The following is a 15,629-nucleotide window of genomic DNA, read 5'->3' as shown; positions in this document are numbered from 1 at the left end:
GAGAGCCGGCGTCTCCCCCCACCCTTCCCCCACGCCGGGCTGAGCGGGGCCAGGCCCCAGTTTGGGTCCAGGGCAAAAAGGTCCCTCAGCGTGTGTGGTGCGGCCTAGCCCCGGCCGCCATCTGCTGGGTGAGAGGCCCGGCCCCTCAGGGCTGGGCTGGTCCAGAGGCAGGACAGAACTAACTCATTCCGAGTAGGGATGGCATGGGCAGGCTGAGTAGGGCCAGCTCCCCTGGCGCTGGACACTGCAGGGTAAACCCCATTTGGAACCAGGCCTTGGTGCAACCTTATCTGCAAGACATCAACTTCTCGCCCCAGGACAGGCTCGCTTCCCTCCAGCTCACCGCAGAGAGGACATTTCATGTTATTGGCCTCAAAACTCAGCAGGGAGCCTGTGTGATCTTGTGTGGAAACCACAAAGGAATCTTTCTGCTCCCTCGGCCAGAGCGTTGACGAGTAGCTCTCTCATCCCGTATGACTACTCCATATAAGCAACGAACTAACCCAGACACAGATCCACACAACTGTTGCTTCTTTCGGCAGTCACTTAGGGTATGTCTACACTACGGAATAAGGTCGAATTTATAGAAGTCGGTTTTTTAGAAATCGGTTTTATATATTCGAGTGTGTGTGTCCCCACAGAAGTGCATTAACTCAGCGGAGTGCTTCCACAGTACCGAGGCTAGAGTCGACTTCCGGAGCGTTGCACTGTGGGTAGCTATCCCACAGTTCCCGCAGTCTCCGCTGCCCATTGGAATTCTGGGTTGAGATTCCAATGCCTGATGGGGCTGAAACATTGTCGCGGGTGGTTCTGGGTACATATCGTCAGTCCCCCCTTCCCTCCCTCCCTCCCTCCGTGAAAGCAAGGGCAGACAATCGTTTCGCGCCTTTTTTCCTGAGTTACCTGTGCGGACGCCATACCACCGCAAGCATGGAGCCCGCTCAGGTAACCGTCACCGTATGTCTCCTGGGTGCTGGCAGACGCAATACGGCATTGCTACACAGTAGCAGCAACCCATTGCCTTCTGGCAGCAGACGGTACAGTACGACTGGTAGCCGTCCTCGTCATGTCCGAGGTGCTCCTGGTCGCCTGTGTGAGGTCGATCAGGAGCGCCTGGGCAGACATGGGCGCAGGGACTAAATTTTTAGTGACCTGACCAGGTCATTCTCTTAAGTCCGGCAGTCAGTCCTATTGAACCGTCTTATGGTGAGCAGGCAGGCAATATGGATTGCTAGCAGTCCTATTGTACCGTCTTCTGCCGAGCAGCCATGAGATGTGGATGGCATGCAGTCCTTCTGCACCGTCTGCTGCCAGCCAAAGATGTAAAAGATAGATGGAGTGGATCAAAACAAGAAATAGACCAGATTTGTTTTGTACTCATTTGCCTCCTCCCCTGTCTAGGGGACTCATTCCTCTAGGTCACACTGCAGTCACTCACAGAGAAGGTGCAGCGAGGTAAATCTAGCCATGTATCAATCAGAGGCCAGACTAACCTCCTTGTTCCAATAAGAACAATAACTTAGGTGCACCATTTCTTATTGGAACCCTGCGTGAAGTCCTGCATGAAATACTCCTTGATGTAAAGCCACCCCCTTGTTGATTTTAGCTCCCTGAAGCCAACCCTGTAAGCCGTGTCGTCAGTCGCCCCTCCCTCCGTCAGAGCAACAGCAGACAATCGTTCCACGCCTTTTTTCTGTGCGGACGCCATACCAAGGCAAGCGTGGAGGCCGCTCAGCTCACTTTGGCAATTAGGAGCACATTAAACACCACACGCATTATCCAGCAGTATATGCAGCACCAGAACCTGGCAAAGCGATACCGGGCGAGGAGGCGACGTCAGCGTGGTCACGTGAGTGATCAGGACATGAACACAGATTTCTCTGAAAGCATGGGCCCTGCCAATGCATGCATCATGGTGCTAATGGGGCAGGTTCATGCTGTGGAACGCCGATTCTGGGCTCGGGAAACAAGCAGAGACTGGTGGGACCGCATAGTGTTGCGGGTCTGGGACGATTCCCAGTGGCTGCGAAACTTTCGCATGCGTAAGGGCACTTTCATGGAACTTTGTGACTTGCTTTCCCCTGCCCTGAAGCGCATGAATACCAAGATGAGAGCAGCCCTCACAGTTGAGAAGCGAGTGGCGATAGCCCTGTGGAAGCTTGCAACGCCAGACAGCTACCGGTCAGTTGGGAATCAATTTGGAGTGGGCAAATCTACTGTGGGGGCTGCTGTGATGCAAGTAGCCCACGCAATCAAAGATCTGCTGATATCAAGGGTAGTGACCCTGGGAAATGTGCAGGTCATAGTGGATGGCTTTGCTGCAATGGGATTCCCTAACTGTGGTGGGGCCATAGACGGAACCCATATCCCTATCTTGGCACCGGAGCACCAAGCTGGCGAGTACATAAACCGCAAGGGGTACTTTTCAATAGTGCTGCAAGCTCTGGTGGATCACAAGGGACGTTTCACCAACATCAACGTGGGATGGCCGGGAAAGGTACATGACGCTCGCATCTTCAGGAACTCTGGTCTGTTTCAGAAGCTGCAAGAAGGGACTTTATTCCCAGACCAGAAAATAACTGTTGGTGATGTTGAAATGCCTATATGTATCCTTGGGGACCCAGCCTACCCCTTAATGCCATGGCTCATGAAGCCGTACACAGGCAGCCTGGACAGTAGTCAGGAGCTGTTCAACTACAGGCTGAGCAAGTGCAGAATGGTGGTAGAATGTGCATTTGGACGTTTAAAGGCGCGCTGGCGCAGTTTACTGACTCGCTTAGACCTCAGCAAAACCAATATTCCCACTGTTATTACTGCTTGCTGTGTGCTCCACAATATCTGTGAGAGTAAGGGGGAGACGTTTATGGCGGGGTGGGAGGTTGAGGCAAATCGCCTGGCTGCTGGTTACACGCAGCCAGACACCAGGGCGGTTAGAAGAGCACAGGAGGGCGCGGTACGCATCAGAGAGGCTTTGAAAACCAGTTTCATGACTGGCCAGGCTACGGTGTGAAAGTTCTGTTTGTTTCTCCTTGATGAAACCCCCCGCCCCTTGGTTCACTCTACTTCCCTGTAAGCTAACCACCCTCCCCTCCTCCCTTTGATCACCGCTTGCAGAGGCAATAAAGTCATTGTTGCTTCACATTCATGCATTCTTTATTCATTCATCACACAAATAGGGGGATGACTACCAAGGTAGCCCAGGAGGGGTGGTGGAGGAGGGAAGGAAAATGCCACACAGCACTTTAAAAGTTTACAACTTTAAAATTTATTGAATGACAGCCTTCTTTTTTTTGGGCAATCCTGTGTGGCGGAGTGGCTGGTTGGCCGGAGGCCCCCCCACCGCGTTCTTGGGCGTCTGGGTGTGGAGGCTATGGAACTTCGGGAGGAGGGCGGTTGGTTACACAAGGGCTGTAGTGGCAGTCTGTGCTCCAGCTGCCTTTGCTGCAGCTCAACCATACACTGGAGCATACTGGTTTGATCCTCCAGCAGCCTCAGCATTGAATCCTGCCTCCTCTCATCACGCTGCCGCCACCTTTCAGCTTCAGCCCTCTCTTCAGCCCGCCACCTCTCCTCCCGGTCATTTTGTGCTTTCCTGCACTCTGACATTATTTGCCTCCACGCATTCGTCTGTGCTCTGTCAGTGTGGGAGGACAGCATGAGCTCGGAGAACATTTCATCTCGAGTGCGTTTTTTTTTCTTTCTAATCTTCACTAGCCTCTGGGAAGGAGAAGATCCTGTGATCATTGAAACACATGCAGCTGGTGGAGAAAAAAAAAGGGACAGCGGTATTTAAAAAGACACATTTTATAAAACACTGGCTACACTCTTTCAGGGTAAACCTTGCTGTTAACATTACATACATAGCACATGTGCTTTTGTTACAAGGTCGCATTTTGCCTCCCCCCACCGCGTGGCTACCCCCTCAACCCTTCCCCCTCCCTGTGGCTAACAGCGGGGAACATTTCTGTTCAGCCGCAGGCAAACAGCCCAGCAGGAATGGGCTCCTCTGAGTGTCCCCTGAAGAAAAGCACCCTATTTCAACCAGGTGACCATGGATTATATCTCACTCTCCTGAGGATAACACAGAGAGATAAAGAACGGATGTTGTTTGAACGCCAGCAAACATACACTGCAATGCTTTGTTGTACAATGATTCCCGAGTACGTGTTACTGGCCTGGAGTGGTAAAGTGTCCTACCATGAAGGACGCAATAAGTCTGCCCTCCCCAGAAACCCTTTGCAAAGGCTTTGGGAGTATATCCAGGAGAGCTGCGAATGCCAGGGCAAATTAATCCTTTCACATGCTTGCTTTTAAACCGTGTATAGTATTTTAAAAGGTACACTCACCAGAGGTCCCTTCTCCGCCTGCTGGGTCCAGGAGGCAGCCTTGGGTGGGTTCAGGGGGTACTGGCTCCAGGTCCAGGGTGAGAAACAGTTCCTGGCTGTCAGGAAAACTGGTTTCTCCGCTTGCTTGCTGTGAGCTATCTACAACCTCATCATCATCATCATAATCTTCTTCTTCGTCCCCAAAACCTGCTTCCGTATTGCCTCCATCTCCATTGAAGGAGTCAAACAACATGGCTGGGGTAGTGGTGGCTGAACCCCCTAAAATGGCATGCAACTCATCATAGAAGCGGCATGTTTGGGGCTCTGACCCGGAGCGGCCGTTCACCTCTCTGGTTTTCTGGTAGGCTTGCCTCAGCTCCTTCAGTTTCACGCGGCACTGCTTCGGGTCCCTGTTATGGCCTCTGTCCTTCATGCCCTGGGAGATTTTGACAAAGGTTTTGGCATTTTGAAAACTGGAACGGAGTTCTGATAGCACGGATTCCTCTCCCCATACAGCGATCAGATCCCGTACCTCCCGTTCGGTCCATGCTGGAGCTCTTTTGTGATTCTGGGACTCCATAGTGGTCACCTCTGCTGATGAGCTCTGCATGGTCACCTGCAGCTTGCCACGCTGGCCAAACAGGAAATGAGATTCAAAAGTTCGCGGTTCTTTTCCTGTCTACCTGGCCAGTGCATCTGAGTTGACAGCACTGTCCAGAGCGGTCAAAATGGAGCACTCTGGGATAGCTCCCGGAGGCCAATACCGTCGAATTGTGTCCACAGTACCCCAAATTCGACCTGGCAAGGCCGATTTAAGCGCTAATCCACTTGTCAGGGGTGGAGTAAGGAAATCGATTTTAAGAGCCCTTTAAGTCGAAATAAAGGGCTTCATCGTGTGGACGGGTGCAGGTTTACATCGATTTAATGCTGCTAAATTCGACCTAAAGTCCTAGTGTAGACCAGGGCTTACATCCTATGGGGCAGAAATAACTGAGTGCACCAAAGACAACCTCTCAAAAAAAGCAAATCCCCACTACTTTTCTTGACATAGTTTGGTTCAGTTGCAGAGGAAAAGGTCTTGTAATGCATTTGCTGGACCCACCACCCTTCTTGGTTGGTAAAAGCCACCAGTGAATCTATTAACCCACTTTTGACCAAGGTGAGAGGCAATGCTGTCAGTTACCGACGTGCATTTGTCTGACCCTCTGGCTCAGGATCATGTTGATAATCTAACCACCTCTTGCTTATTTCTAATATCTCCTTCCAGGGCAAGATTATTGAGAAGATGCTAGGGAGCCAGTTGTAGCATCATTTGGTATCTACCAGTATTTTAGACTATTTCCAGTTATGGCAGAGCTGGATATAGTATGTAGATACTAATGGTTATATTGATGATCTGACATCCATACCCATAGACCACACTGCATGTATCAATAGTCTCTGGCAGTTGGTTGGGAGATTCTGCCTGCCTGTCTTAGGGTTGTCAACCCTCCGGGGTTGTCCTGGAGTCTCCAGGAATTAAAGATTGTCCTGTGATGAAATCTCCAGGAATATGTCCAACCAAAATTGGCAACTGTAGCCTGTCCCTCCATTTGATGGTGAAATTCTCAGGGACTAGAAGGCAAGGTATTCTCAATGGTGGGTCTTAGGTTTTGGGACTCTCTAACATCAGAAATCAGGTTGACACAGAGACTGGGTACTAGTAAATTGTATTGAAAGACACAGTCTTACCACAAGTCTTCCTCCAATACCAGAGCTATAGAGTGGCCCAGCTACATTCTACAGGAAAACAAACATCCTAAGAAAGCCCACTATGAACAGCAGGTTTAATAGGGGAGTAGAAAAGAATTTAAGATTTTTTCATGGATAGAATTTTCATTTACATCGGTGGGGCCTAGACCCTACAGTGATAGGTGTATTAGAAATAGAGCTAGCTATCTTACTGACAAATACTTAATAGTGGTAGAAAGATGGAAAAGGTTAGACAAACGTGTCAGGGATGGTCTGGATACACTTAATCCTGCCTCTGTGTGGCAGAATGAGCAAAATAACCTGTTGAGGTCTCTTGTAGCTCTACATTTCTATGACAGCAAACAGAAAGGCTTTTCACCAAGCGTAATCCCACCAAGAATGTTTCTAAACTGATTTACACATTATATCAGAGGTGGGCAAACTACGGCCCACAGGACGGACCTGCCCAGCCTCTGAGCTCCTGGCCAGGGAGGCTAGCCCCTCGCCCCTTCCCCACTGTCCCCCTTCCTCCGCAGCCTCAGCACAACGCATTGCCAGTGCTCTGGCCCACCACTCCTGCAGGGCAGTGTGGCAGTGGCGTGGCTGGGTAGCAGGGCTTTGCTGCTCTGAGCAGTATGGGGGGGGAGGTTGGATAAGGGGCAAGAGGTGCTGGGGGACAGTCAGGGGACAGGGAGCATGGGGCAGTTGGGGCGGAGGTTCAGGGGGGAGGGGCAATCAGGGAACAGGGGGTGTTGGATAGGCATGGGAATCCTGTCAGGGCTGTCAGGGGGTGGGGGTGTGGATAAGGGTCAGGGCAGTCAGGGAGCAGGGGGGGTTGGATAGTTGTGGGAGTCCGGGGGGGGCTGTCTGGGGGTAGGGGGGTTGGATAGAGGGTGGAGTCCCGGGGGGCAGTTAGGGACGGGAGTGTGGATAGGCGTCGAGGCATTCAGGGGACAGGAAGAAAGGGGGGTTGGATGGGGTGGGGTCCCGGGGGGCGGCGGTTAGGGGACAAGGAGCACTGGATGGGTCGGGGATTCCGAGGGGGGCAGGAAGTGGGAGAGGGTGGATAGGGGGCAGGGGCCAGGCTGTTTGGGGAGGCACAGCCTTCCCTACCCGGCCCTCCATACAGTTTCTCAATGCCGATGTGGCTCTCAGGCCAAAAATTTTGTCCACCCCTGCATTATATGCTCTATAAAGGATCTTACTCCTGGGGGAATTCTGCACCACTGCGCATGCTCAGAATTTATGTCCCCCGCCCATTTCTTTGCTTCCCTACAGAAAAATGACTTTCTGACAGGGAAGCAAAGGGAAGCCACAAGAGAGGTTATGAGTAGGCGACAGAACATGAGGAATTTCGCATCCAAGTAAAGCTAGAGAAACATTTTACCTTCTTAAAATTCTCAGCTACCCAAGTTGGAGTTTAACTAGTTCACTGTGATTAATACCCCAAATTTTGTGGGGAAATGCCTTGTGATGTTAAATTACCAGAAGTAGTCAGGACCTTGATTTTAAGCTTCCTCAAAAAACAGAATCTCTTTACACAATGTCCCCTATTCCATGCCATGCCAGTTCAATGCTGACTCAGAAGAGTGCAACCAAAAGATACCTAACAACTTTCTGGCACAGTTTTGTCTTTCCTGGAGCCCTTCCATTTAAATACCTACCCAAACTAATCCTGTTTAGTTTGCAAGATCTGATGAGATTGCTGCCCATGCTGGTATGACTTCATATGATCGTAACACAACCTTTAAAAAAAAAAAAATAAAAGAATGGGTTGCTGTAATTTCTAAAGAATCAGAAGATTTAACTGTTCACCTGTATAAAAATGTGCTGCTTCCTACAGAATAGTAAGAGCAAAGTATTTAAAACTTGAAAAAGGGTAGGCTGTAAAGTTATGAATGGACCAACTCTAAATGTTTAAAGCATTCCGTCTGAATAAATGGATGAGGTGGTGAAACTGATTGGAAACTAGTTCAGATTGCTAAACAGTACAGGTCAAAAGACTGAATGAAAACACTGAAGGGAACATCTGGCAAATTAGACAATCTCTATTAAGTTTACAATGAAACAAGAAAAGATTCAATGCCAGTTTGATCAGCGAAGCTTTTAGAACGCACTTGGAATCACAGCGACTTCTCAGATAACCTATCTGCCAAGAGCACCAATCTTCTCAGAATAGTAGGTAGCTCATGTAGTTATGAATTTTGAATCGTTCTTGTCTATGTGTCCTCTCCACTGAGCCATGTGGAAAAACAATTAACAGAAAGCCAGACACTTGTAAAGGTGCCTAGCTACAGCTGAAGAGGCTATAATGATAGGACCAAAGTGATAAGAATATTCTCAAGAGGAGCTTGCCTTTTTATTCTTGTAGGCTCCAATAAATATATTTCAAAATTAGATCAGTAAGTGTTGTACATCCTGTGAAGCAAATCAAAACTGATTCAACAAAACAGGGCAGGTGGCTCATCTTTAACATGTGCTATTCAGGGGAAAAAATACCAGTTACTGTAACAGTGGGTCTTAGGAATGGATTTAAAAATATTTGTAGCAAAGAGATGATGGTTAGAAAGAATGTCAGATAAAAGTGAGATTTCATATTCATTTGGAGGTTATATGCTAAAACAGAAACATATTCAAGGAAGTTAAAGAACTTACCAAATATAATTTACCAGCGGACGCACTGTTCCTATTGTTGGGACTTTGAGTGGAAAAAAACCCAGCTGATACGGACTGCTTTCAGAGACACGATATTGAACTATATGGACCACTGGTCTGATCCAATATGGGCAATTCCTAGCTTCCTAATGTTTGAAACAAATTAGTAACCCACTTAGTAGCAACTAGCTGTGCTACCACTTCTCACTGGAAGAAAAAAGGATCATCCAGTAGTATCCTGGCTTAATACAGTTTGGGAAGTGTTGGTGACAGGAAAACTCCCTTATCAAAATAAACCAAAATACAGAAATTATTTTGAAAAGTGGTTTCCTTTTGTTGAATTCACAGGTAAAAATCTCACCACTCTAGAAGTCAAGCCCAAAGTTACTTGGTTTTTGTTCAGTAATTAGTGACAAATAGCAATTATTATGATCTTGTTTAGTAAATGCCATTTGGTATTGTTATTGTTATGAAAACATTACCTTCTTAAAAGCAAAAATAACAGAGGGGGAAAATAAGAGGATTACAATATCTAATTCTTACAGATCTCTTTTTATCAGGTCAGCAACATATTAGTAAGGCTTTTGATGACAACACATGACAGTCTCATAAGCAAACTAGGGAAAGATGGTCTAGATTAAATTATTATAAAGTAGGTACGCAACTGGTTGAAAAAACACATTCAGAATAGTTATCAATGGTTAGCTGTCAAACTGAGAGGACGTATCTAGTGAGGTCCCAAGGGGTCTTTTCTGGGTCTAGTGCGGTTTAATATTTTAATTAATGATTTAAATAATGGAGTGGAGAATGCCTATAAAATTTCTGGATGATGTCAAGCTGGATGGGGTTGCAAGCACTTTGGAGGACAGGATTAGAATTTAAAATCACCTTGATAAATTGGAGAATTGGTCAACAAGATAAAATTCAGTAAAGACAAGTGTAAAGTACTAAACTTAAGAGGGAAAAATCAAATATTCAGTTACAAATCAGGGAATTACTGGCTAGATGGTAGTATTACTGAAAAGGATCTGGAGGTTATAGTGAATGTTGATTACGAGTCAAACGTGATACAGTTGCTGAAAAGGCTAATATCATTCTGGGGTGTATTAACAGAAGTGTTGTATGAAAGACACAGGAGGTAATTGTCCCACTCTACTCAGTACAGGTGAGGCCTCAGCTAGAGTACTATCTCCAGTGCTGGACACCACACTGTAGGAAAGATATAGACCATTTGGAGAGTTCAGAGGAAAGCAACAAAAATGATAAAAGGTTGAGAAAACCTGAAACTAAAAAAACCGGCATGTTTAGTCTTGGGAAAAGGAGACTGAGGGGGCTTCAATAACTAATAACAGGCTTCAAATATGGTAAGAATTATTTTAAAGAGAATGGTGATCACTTTTTCTCCAGAAAGACCAGAAAATTAGAGAGAAAAAGGGAGCAAGGAAGCACCAGATAGCCACAGAACCACTTATAGCATAGCCCTAAGATAAAGCTAATAGCTTTGAGTTCACTTATTGACTTGAAAGACGACTTGGAGCTGCAAGCAAAAACTGTTTGATTCCTCCTGTGTTCAAGGAAACAGGACTGTGTACATTCTTTGTAAATAAGGATAGCCTCAAAGAAATACTTGAGTGATAAATTTCTCCTTTTAACAGAAAAAACCCACAGGGCCCCACATTTTGGGTAACAGCTCATATATATACATAAACAAACAGTTTTTCTGGATACTAACACCTAGCTCATTTTCATTTTCATATTTCACAGCATTTTATAAGAGTTAACCACAACTACCACTACGCTCTCACTTGACTGATCTCCACCATTAGGATGGGTGAGCCCTTAACCTGCTGGTAAATTAATGCTGCTAGGTTGAGGGTTCATTACACTTGCCCCAGTTTCTCAGCTAGTTGCATAGTTGGGTAGCTTCACAAACTAGACTGTCCAAGCCCTGCCTGGCTGTTCCACTGGAGCCTGTGCCTGGTACTAAGATCAGAGCTGGGAGAGAGCAGGAAAATAGATTGGACTGTAAGGGCTTGCTCGGGTTGCATCTGGGGATCAGAGACTTATTTCACAATACCCAGCAGCACTGAAGGAAAGTGGAGAGAAATGTTCCATGTATGCCACTAACTTCACACCTTGGGGGAGAAGCTGGAAAAAGTGATTCTTATGTCAACTTGATACTGGATGTGGAACAAAGGATCAGATTGTAGGCCTGGCTGACATGAGTAATTAGACATGGGTGAGGCCTTATTTCTTAGAAGACACGATGGGAGAGGTAACTGGATTAGCAGGCTGGAAACACAATGTCTGTACTAGCTAAAATTAGGGGGAACACCTAGGGAGCCATTTAAAATGGGCAGGATAATGTATATAACAAGTCCAGAACGTAAAGATAAAGAATAAGTCATACATGGACAGTGTGTGGACAGAGTGTGCTGTACAGGGATTGATTCTTACAAAGTAAACAAGCCAATCCCAAAACACATAATGTATAGTAAATGCAATGTAATATGTGAATGTATATAAAAGGAAGCTTGCTATGTAACTTTGGATATGTGGTTTGCCTTATACCACCCTCTACACTTGAGCCTAATCAACTTAAATGTAGGTTAATTGTATTCCAACAAATAAACCTCAGGGACAAGTTTGAAGCTGAGCTGAATTTTTGGGAACCAAGTGAATAAAGTCTGAGGCTACCGAGTGGATAAGGTTTCAAAAGCCACCCAACATACAGGTGCTGTGACTTGCTGCTCATCTGGAGCAGATAAAGGGCACATCCCTTAGTGTGAACACTGCAGCGATTGAGGGAAATGGCATTGGATGGGATTATGGGTTTAAATATGAAGAAATTAACACCATGCTGGAGAAGAAGGTTAAATCTAAGAGTGGACTCTGTGGACTCCCCAGAGAAGTATTAGGGGGAGACTGGGATCGGATGAAAAAGCAACTCCAGAGCGTGGAACTAGACAGGCAAAAAAGAATGCTTGGCAGAGCACAGCAGAGGGCTGTTGAATGCCTTTGACATTTAAAAAAATGTAGGACCCATTGGCAGCCATGAAAAAAATATCTACGTTTTTTTACCCTACGCAAAGAAAGCTCAAATCAAGGCACTAGAGTCACAATGATTATTTCAGGTGGCTAAAACTTTACAAACAAAAATGTGCCTCCTTAAGAAATAAATGTAAAAAGCATAAAAAGCAAATAAAAGTTGTAGAAAAAAAGCTAAAGAAAACATGTCAAAAGCAATCATCCTTCATGGACTGTATTTAACGTAGGACAGCTTTGCAGGTAAAGTGTACAGAGTTAAAAAATAAGTGCAAAAACCATAAATAAGCTTAATGCCACCAAAAGGATTTGCCTGACAAACGTGTCACTTTAAAACAAAAAGTTAAAAAAAGCATTTGCACAAATGAACACTGCAACGTTTGGAGGTAAACAGTTGGGGGGGCTGTGGAAATGTTAAAATTAAGGCATTCAAGAAGAGGAATGCTCAGTTTAATAATGGAACTCACTTATGGCAGTATAATAATAAAACCCTTAATAAAACAAATGATGCAAAGGGAAGGTCTGGTGGTGACAACTTCCACCATTATGTGCTTCATCTCCAGAGAAGCCATTAAAGACCTTTTGAGAAAAATGGCCTTTCCCGAGAAATGTGTCTGTAAATAATCAATTGTGCTGGCTGCTGCAGGCAAAATGACAATCTAATTTAAATTACTGGACTATAAACAATTTAATCAAAATCACTAAAAATTACATAGGGATTTCTATATGACTTAATTGCTTCCGAGTATACTAGTAAAAACATAACCTGGGTACACTTGTATAAAAAAATAATTAAAAACAACACAATGGGCATTGATCAGCTCAAACAACAAATTGTAAAAAAAGGAAAACACGCCTAGTAAGTTACAAAGGAAATACTGCCTGTCCAAAACAGAAAAAAATAAGTGTAAACAATCAGCTTCCTAAAGCCTGAAATAGCTGAAACACAAAAGGAAAGCAAGGCAGTGAAAACAGCAGTAAAACGGGACGTCGTTAGAACACAGCGCTTATTATAGCCCAAGCCAAAAAAAATTCTCGCCTGTAAAAAAAAAAAAAAAAAAAAAACACTTATTCAAAGCTTAAATATACAAATAAAAATTTGAGTTTAAAATGTAAACAACTTAAGTATCATCTGCTCATAACTTACAATTTACAGAAGGAAAACTTCAGAAATGTAAAATCATTTTAGGAAAGAAAGATTAACAGGCTCAGCTGGCAAGGCTAAGCCAAACAAGTTTAAAATATTTATTTGGTCTCTTAATTAGGATGACCAGATGTCCCATTTTTATAGGGGCAGTCCCTTTTTGGGACTTTTTGTTATATAGGCACCTATTATCCCCCACCCCATCCTGTTTTTCCACAGTTGCTATCTGGTCACCCTACTCTTAATAAACCATTTACAACATAGCAAGGGATTGCAGAATGTAAAACACACACTTATTTTAAAAGAAATGTTTAAAAGGAGGTGCAAAATCAATTAGCTTTTAAAAAATTCCACTAAAAATCTATCTGAATCTTTCATTCAAAGCTGCAAAGCTGACAGACACTTTGGGCAGCAGCCAACACCTCCTGATACTCTTAACTTTATTAGTTAACCCTTCAGGTGTCTCAATGCTTTTCAAAATTTAACCATTTTTTGTAAATTAAGTAATAAATGTTAAACTTAAATTAATAAATAAAAATAAGGTGGCCAAAACGAAAACAGTGGAAAAAACCCCTAAATCCCTTTTTTGAATAATAAAGCAGCAGCTGAACAAGCTGAAAACCCCCCCAAAAAACCAAAAAACCCCCCACAAAACCAAAACCCACAACAGCGCACCTCCAGAGCTACACCAAAAATATGGCCACAAAAAAAGCAATGTTATAAACACTAAGCTTTACGATGGCTCCAGGTAATCAGTCACTTTGATGGGGATATATAGAAATTAAGTACAAAACACACAATTCCAATAGCTAATATAACGAATTAAAAGTAAAAGTTAAGTTGTAAAAGAAGTGTGTATTCCTATGGATCGTGCTGTGTGTACAGTTTAAAAATGTAACACAAATGTAAATAAAACATGCTACTTAATTAAAATTCTATTAGGACTCCAAAGAAAAGCCACAATAAATGGTTTTCTTTTTCAAATAGCTGTGTGCTTTAAAAGCAAATGCCAACCCAGCACAAATAAATATATCAGTAAATATTAGAAGTAAAGCTATTAATCCTATTAAAAATCCTATTAAAAAGTGCCATCCAAACTCTGTTTTAATAAGTTATTAATTGTGAACAATAAAGCTAATTTAAATGGTCCAATGGCCATTAAAAAAACCTGACAAAACTGTCAGTCATTAAAATCCTATCCAAAAGTTTAGTTTAATTGTAGGTGTAAAATAAATGTTACTAAGAAAACAAAAACTAGAGAGTAAAATTTTGTAAATACATTAAAAAAAGATTAAAATGTCCTAAACTAAAAACAAGTCGAAAAAGGTTTGGATTAAAAATGTATTAAAAACATTGTAAACAAATGTTCAATTGATTGTGCCAGTGTTATGAAATTTTACCAGTCTGCAGTTACCTAAAAAATTGTGTCCACTAAAATTTGGTAAAGTTATAAACGGTTTTAAAGAAACTTTCTAGACAAAAATGCTACTTTAAAATGCACAAAACTGCTAAGATAAGGGGCAACTAAATTGAAAAAAGTGTATAGAATTAGCATAAAAAATGCAACAGTTTAAAATCAGTATGTTACTCTAAAACCAAGCTGACATAAAAATGCTCTTGAAACATACCCAAGCATTTCAGTAAAAAAATAGCAAAAGTACAGCATCCATTAAATAAGTAAAACCAAAACAAAATTAATAGAACTTTAACGGTATATAATATACATAGTTGTAATTGCTTTTTAAAGGTAGTGTATAGCATTAAGTCAGTGTGGTCTAATAATATCATGTATCGTATGTAAATGATACATGCTGTATAATGTAAAAGCAGCCTTAAGAAAACGTGCTCTCTTATCACCAAAGAAAAGATCGCATCTGGAGATGAGAGGTTTATTTCACAATATCCAGCAGCTATGAAGGAAAATGGAGAGAAATGCTGCATGCATGCCACTTATCACACTGGGAAGAGCCTTAGGTGAAAAGATGGACAAAGTGATTTTTACATCAACTTGATACTTGACATGGTACAAAGGATCCAATAAGGATGCAGAGCACATAAAATACATGATGAATAAGTCAACCTATTCCAACTCCTTTGTAAACAGGAAGGATATTGAGCTCATCTTAATGTATTCTTAGCTTATTTTTTCTTTATACTATTTAAGTTGGCCTCAGAAGGTGACTTTACACAAACACACATAATAATATAACAAAGGCCTCATGAATGCCATAATTTTATGGCTGCAGAATTTACCCTTAGAGGCAGCTGGAAATTTTGGCCACAGAAATTTCACCCCCTGAAAATTCACCCGCTAGCTTTTCTGTCTTTAGCACCCAGTCGGAACATTTTGCTAAAAAACAATATTTTCCCTGGTTGCATTTTCCTCCTCCACAAGGAGGAGTCCAGTTTTCAGTGTACATGCTCCTGGCAAGTGCCAACCCTGAATCTTGAAGAGCAGGAGCTTCTCGGGCAGTTTTCTTTGATTAGGATAAAACAGCTTGGAGGTCCTTCTCCTTCCCTCAAAGAAATAAATCACTAACCATTCAATAACCATTCCCACCTACTCTCACCCTTCTTACACTTCTCCTCACTGCTGCCCCCTAGAACATAGAAAATGGAAATATATAATTAATACTATTATGTAGTCACTGGATCCTGTCTTGAGCAACCACTTGAGTGACTGTTCAACAGAAAAGCTCTAATAAAGGTGGAGAATAATTATTTTCAGT

At 43.5% G+C, this 15,629-nt stretch overlaps 1 protein-coding gene across 1 annotated transcript; it reads right to left on the bottom strand.

Moving 5' to 3' along the window:
* Window positions 1–104: 104 nt before the first annotated feature.
* LOC141993711 (uncharacterized) lies at window positions 105–4,578 on the bottom strand. Its single transcript, XM_074963256.1, has 3 exons — window positions 4,347–4,578; window positions 3,402–3,758; window positions 105–244 (listed from the first exon to the last, which is right to left on the bottom strand). Exons 1-3 carry the CDS (start codon window positions 4,576–4,578, stop codon window positions 105–107), a joined length of 729 nt encoding a protein of 242 aa, XP_074819357.1.
* Between the last annotated feature and the right edge of the window lie 11,051 nt (window positions 4,579–15,629).

Source organism: Natator depressus, chromosome 9 (assembly GCF_965152275.1).
Source record: "Natator depressus isolate rNatDep1 chromosome 9, rNatDep2.hap1, whole genome shotgun sequence".
Taxonomy (NCBI): Eukaryota; Metazoa; Chordata; order Testudines; family Cheloniidae; genus Natator; species Natator depressus.
The sequence above is the reverse complement of the archived record's forward strand: the minus strand, read 5'-3'. Positions and strand labels throughout refer to the sequence as shown.

Bases quoted from the DNA above. Each gene is read 5' to 3' on its own strand.
- LOC141993711 (XM_074963256.1), bottom strand. From the start codon at position 4,578: ATGTTGTTTGACTCCTTCAATGGAGATGGAGGCAATACGGAAGCAGGT. The intron at 3,759-4,346 runs GTGAGTGTACCT...TTTCTCCACCAG, and splicing joins AGGCGGAGAAGGGACCTCTG to CTGCATGTGTTTCAATGATC. The intron at 245-3,401 runs GTAACCAACCGC...TTTACCCTGCAG, and splicing joins ACTGCCACTACAGCCCTTGT to TGTCCAGCGCCAGGGGAGCT.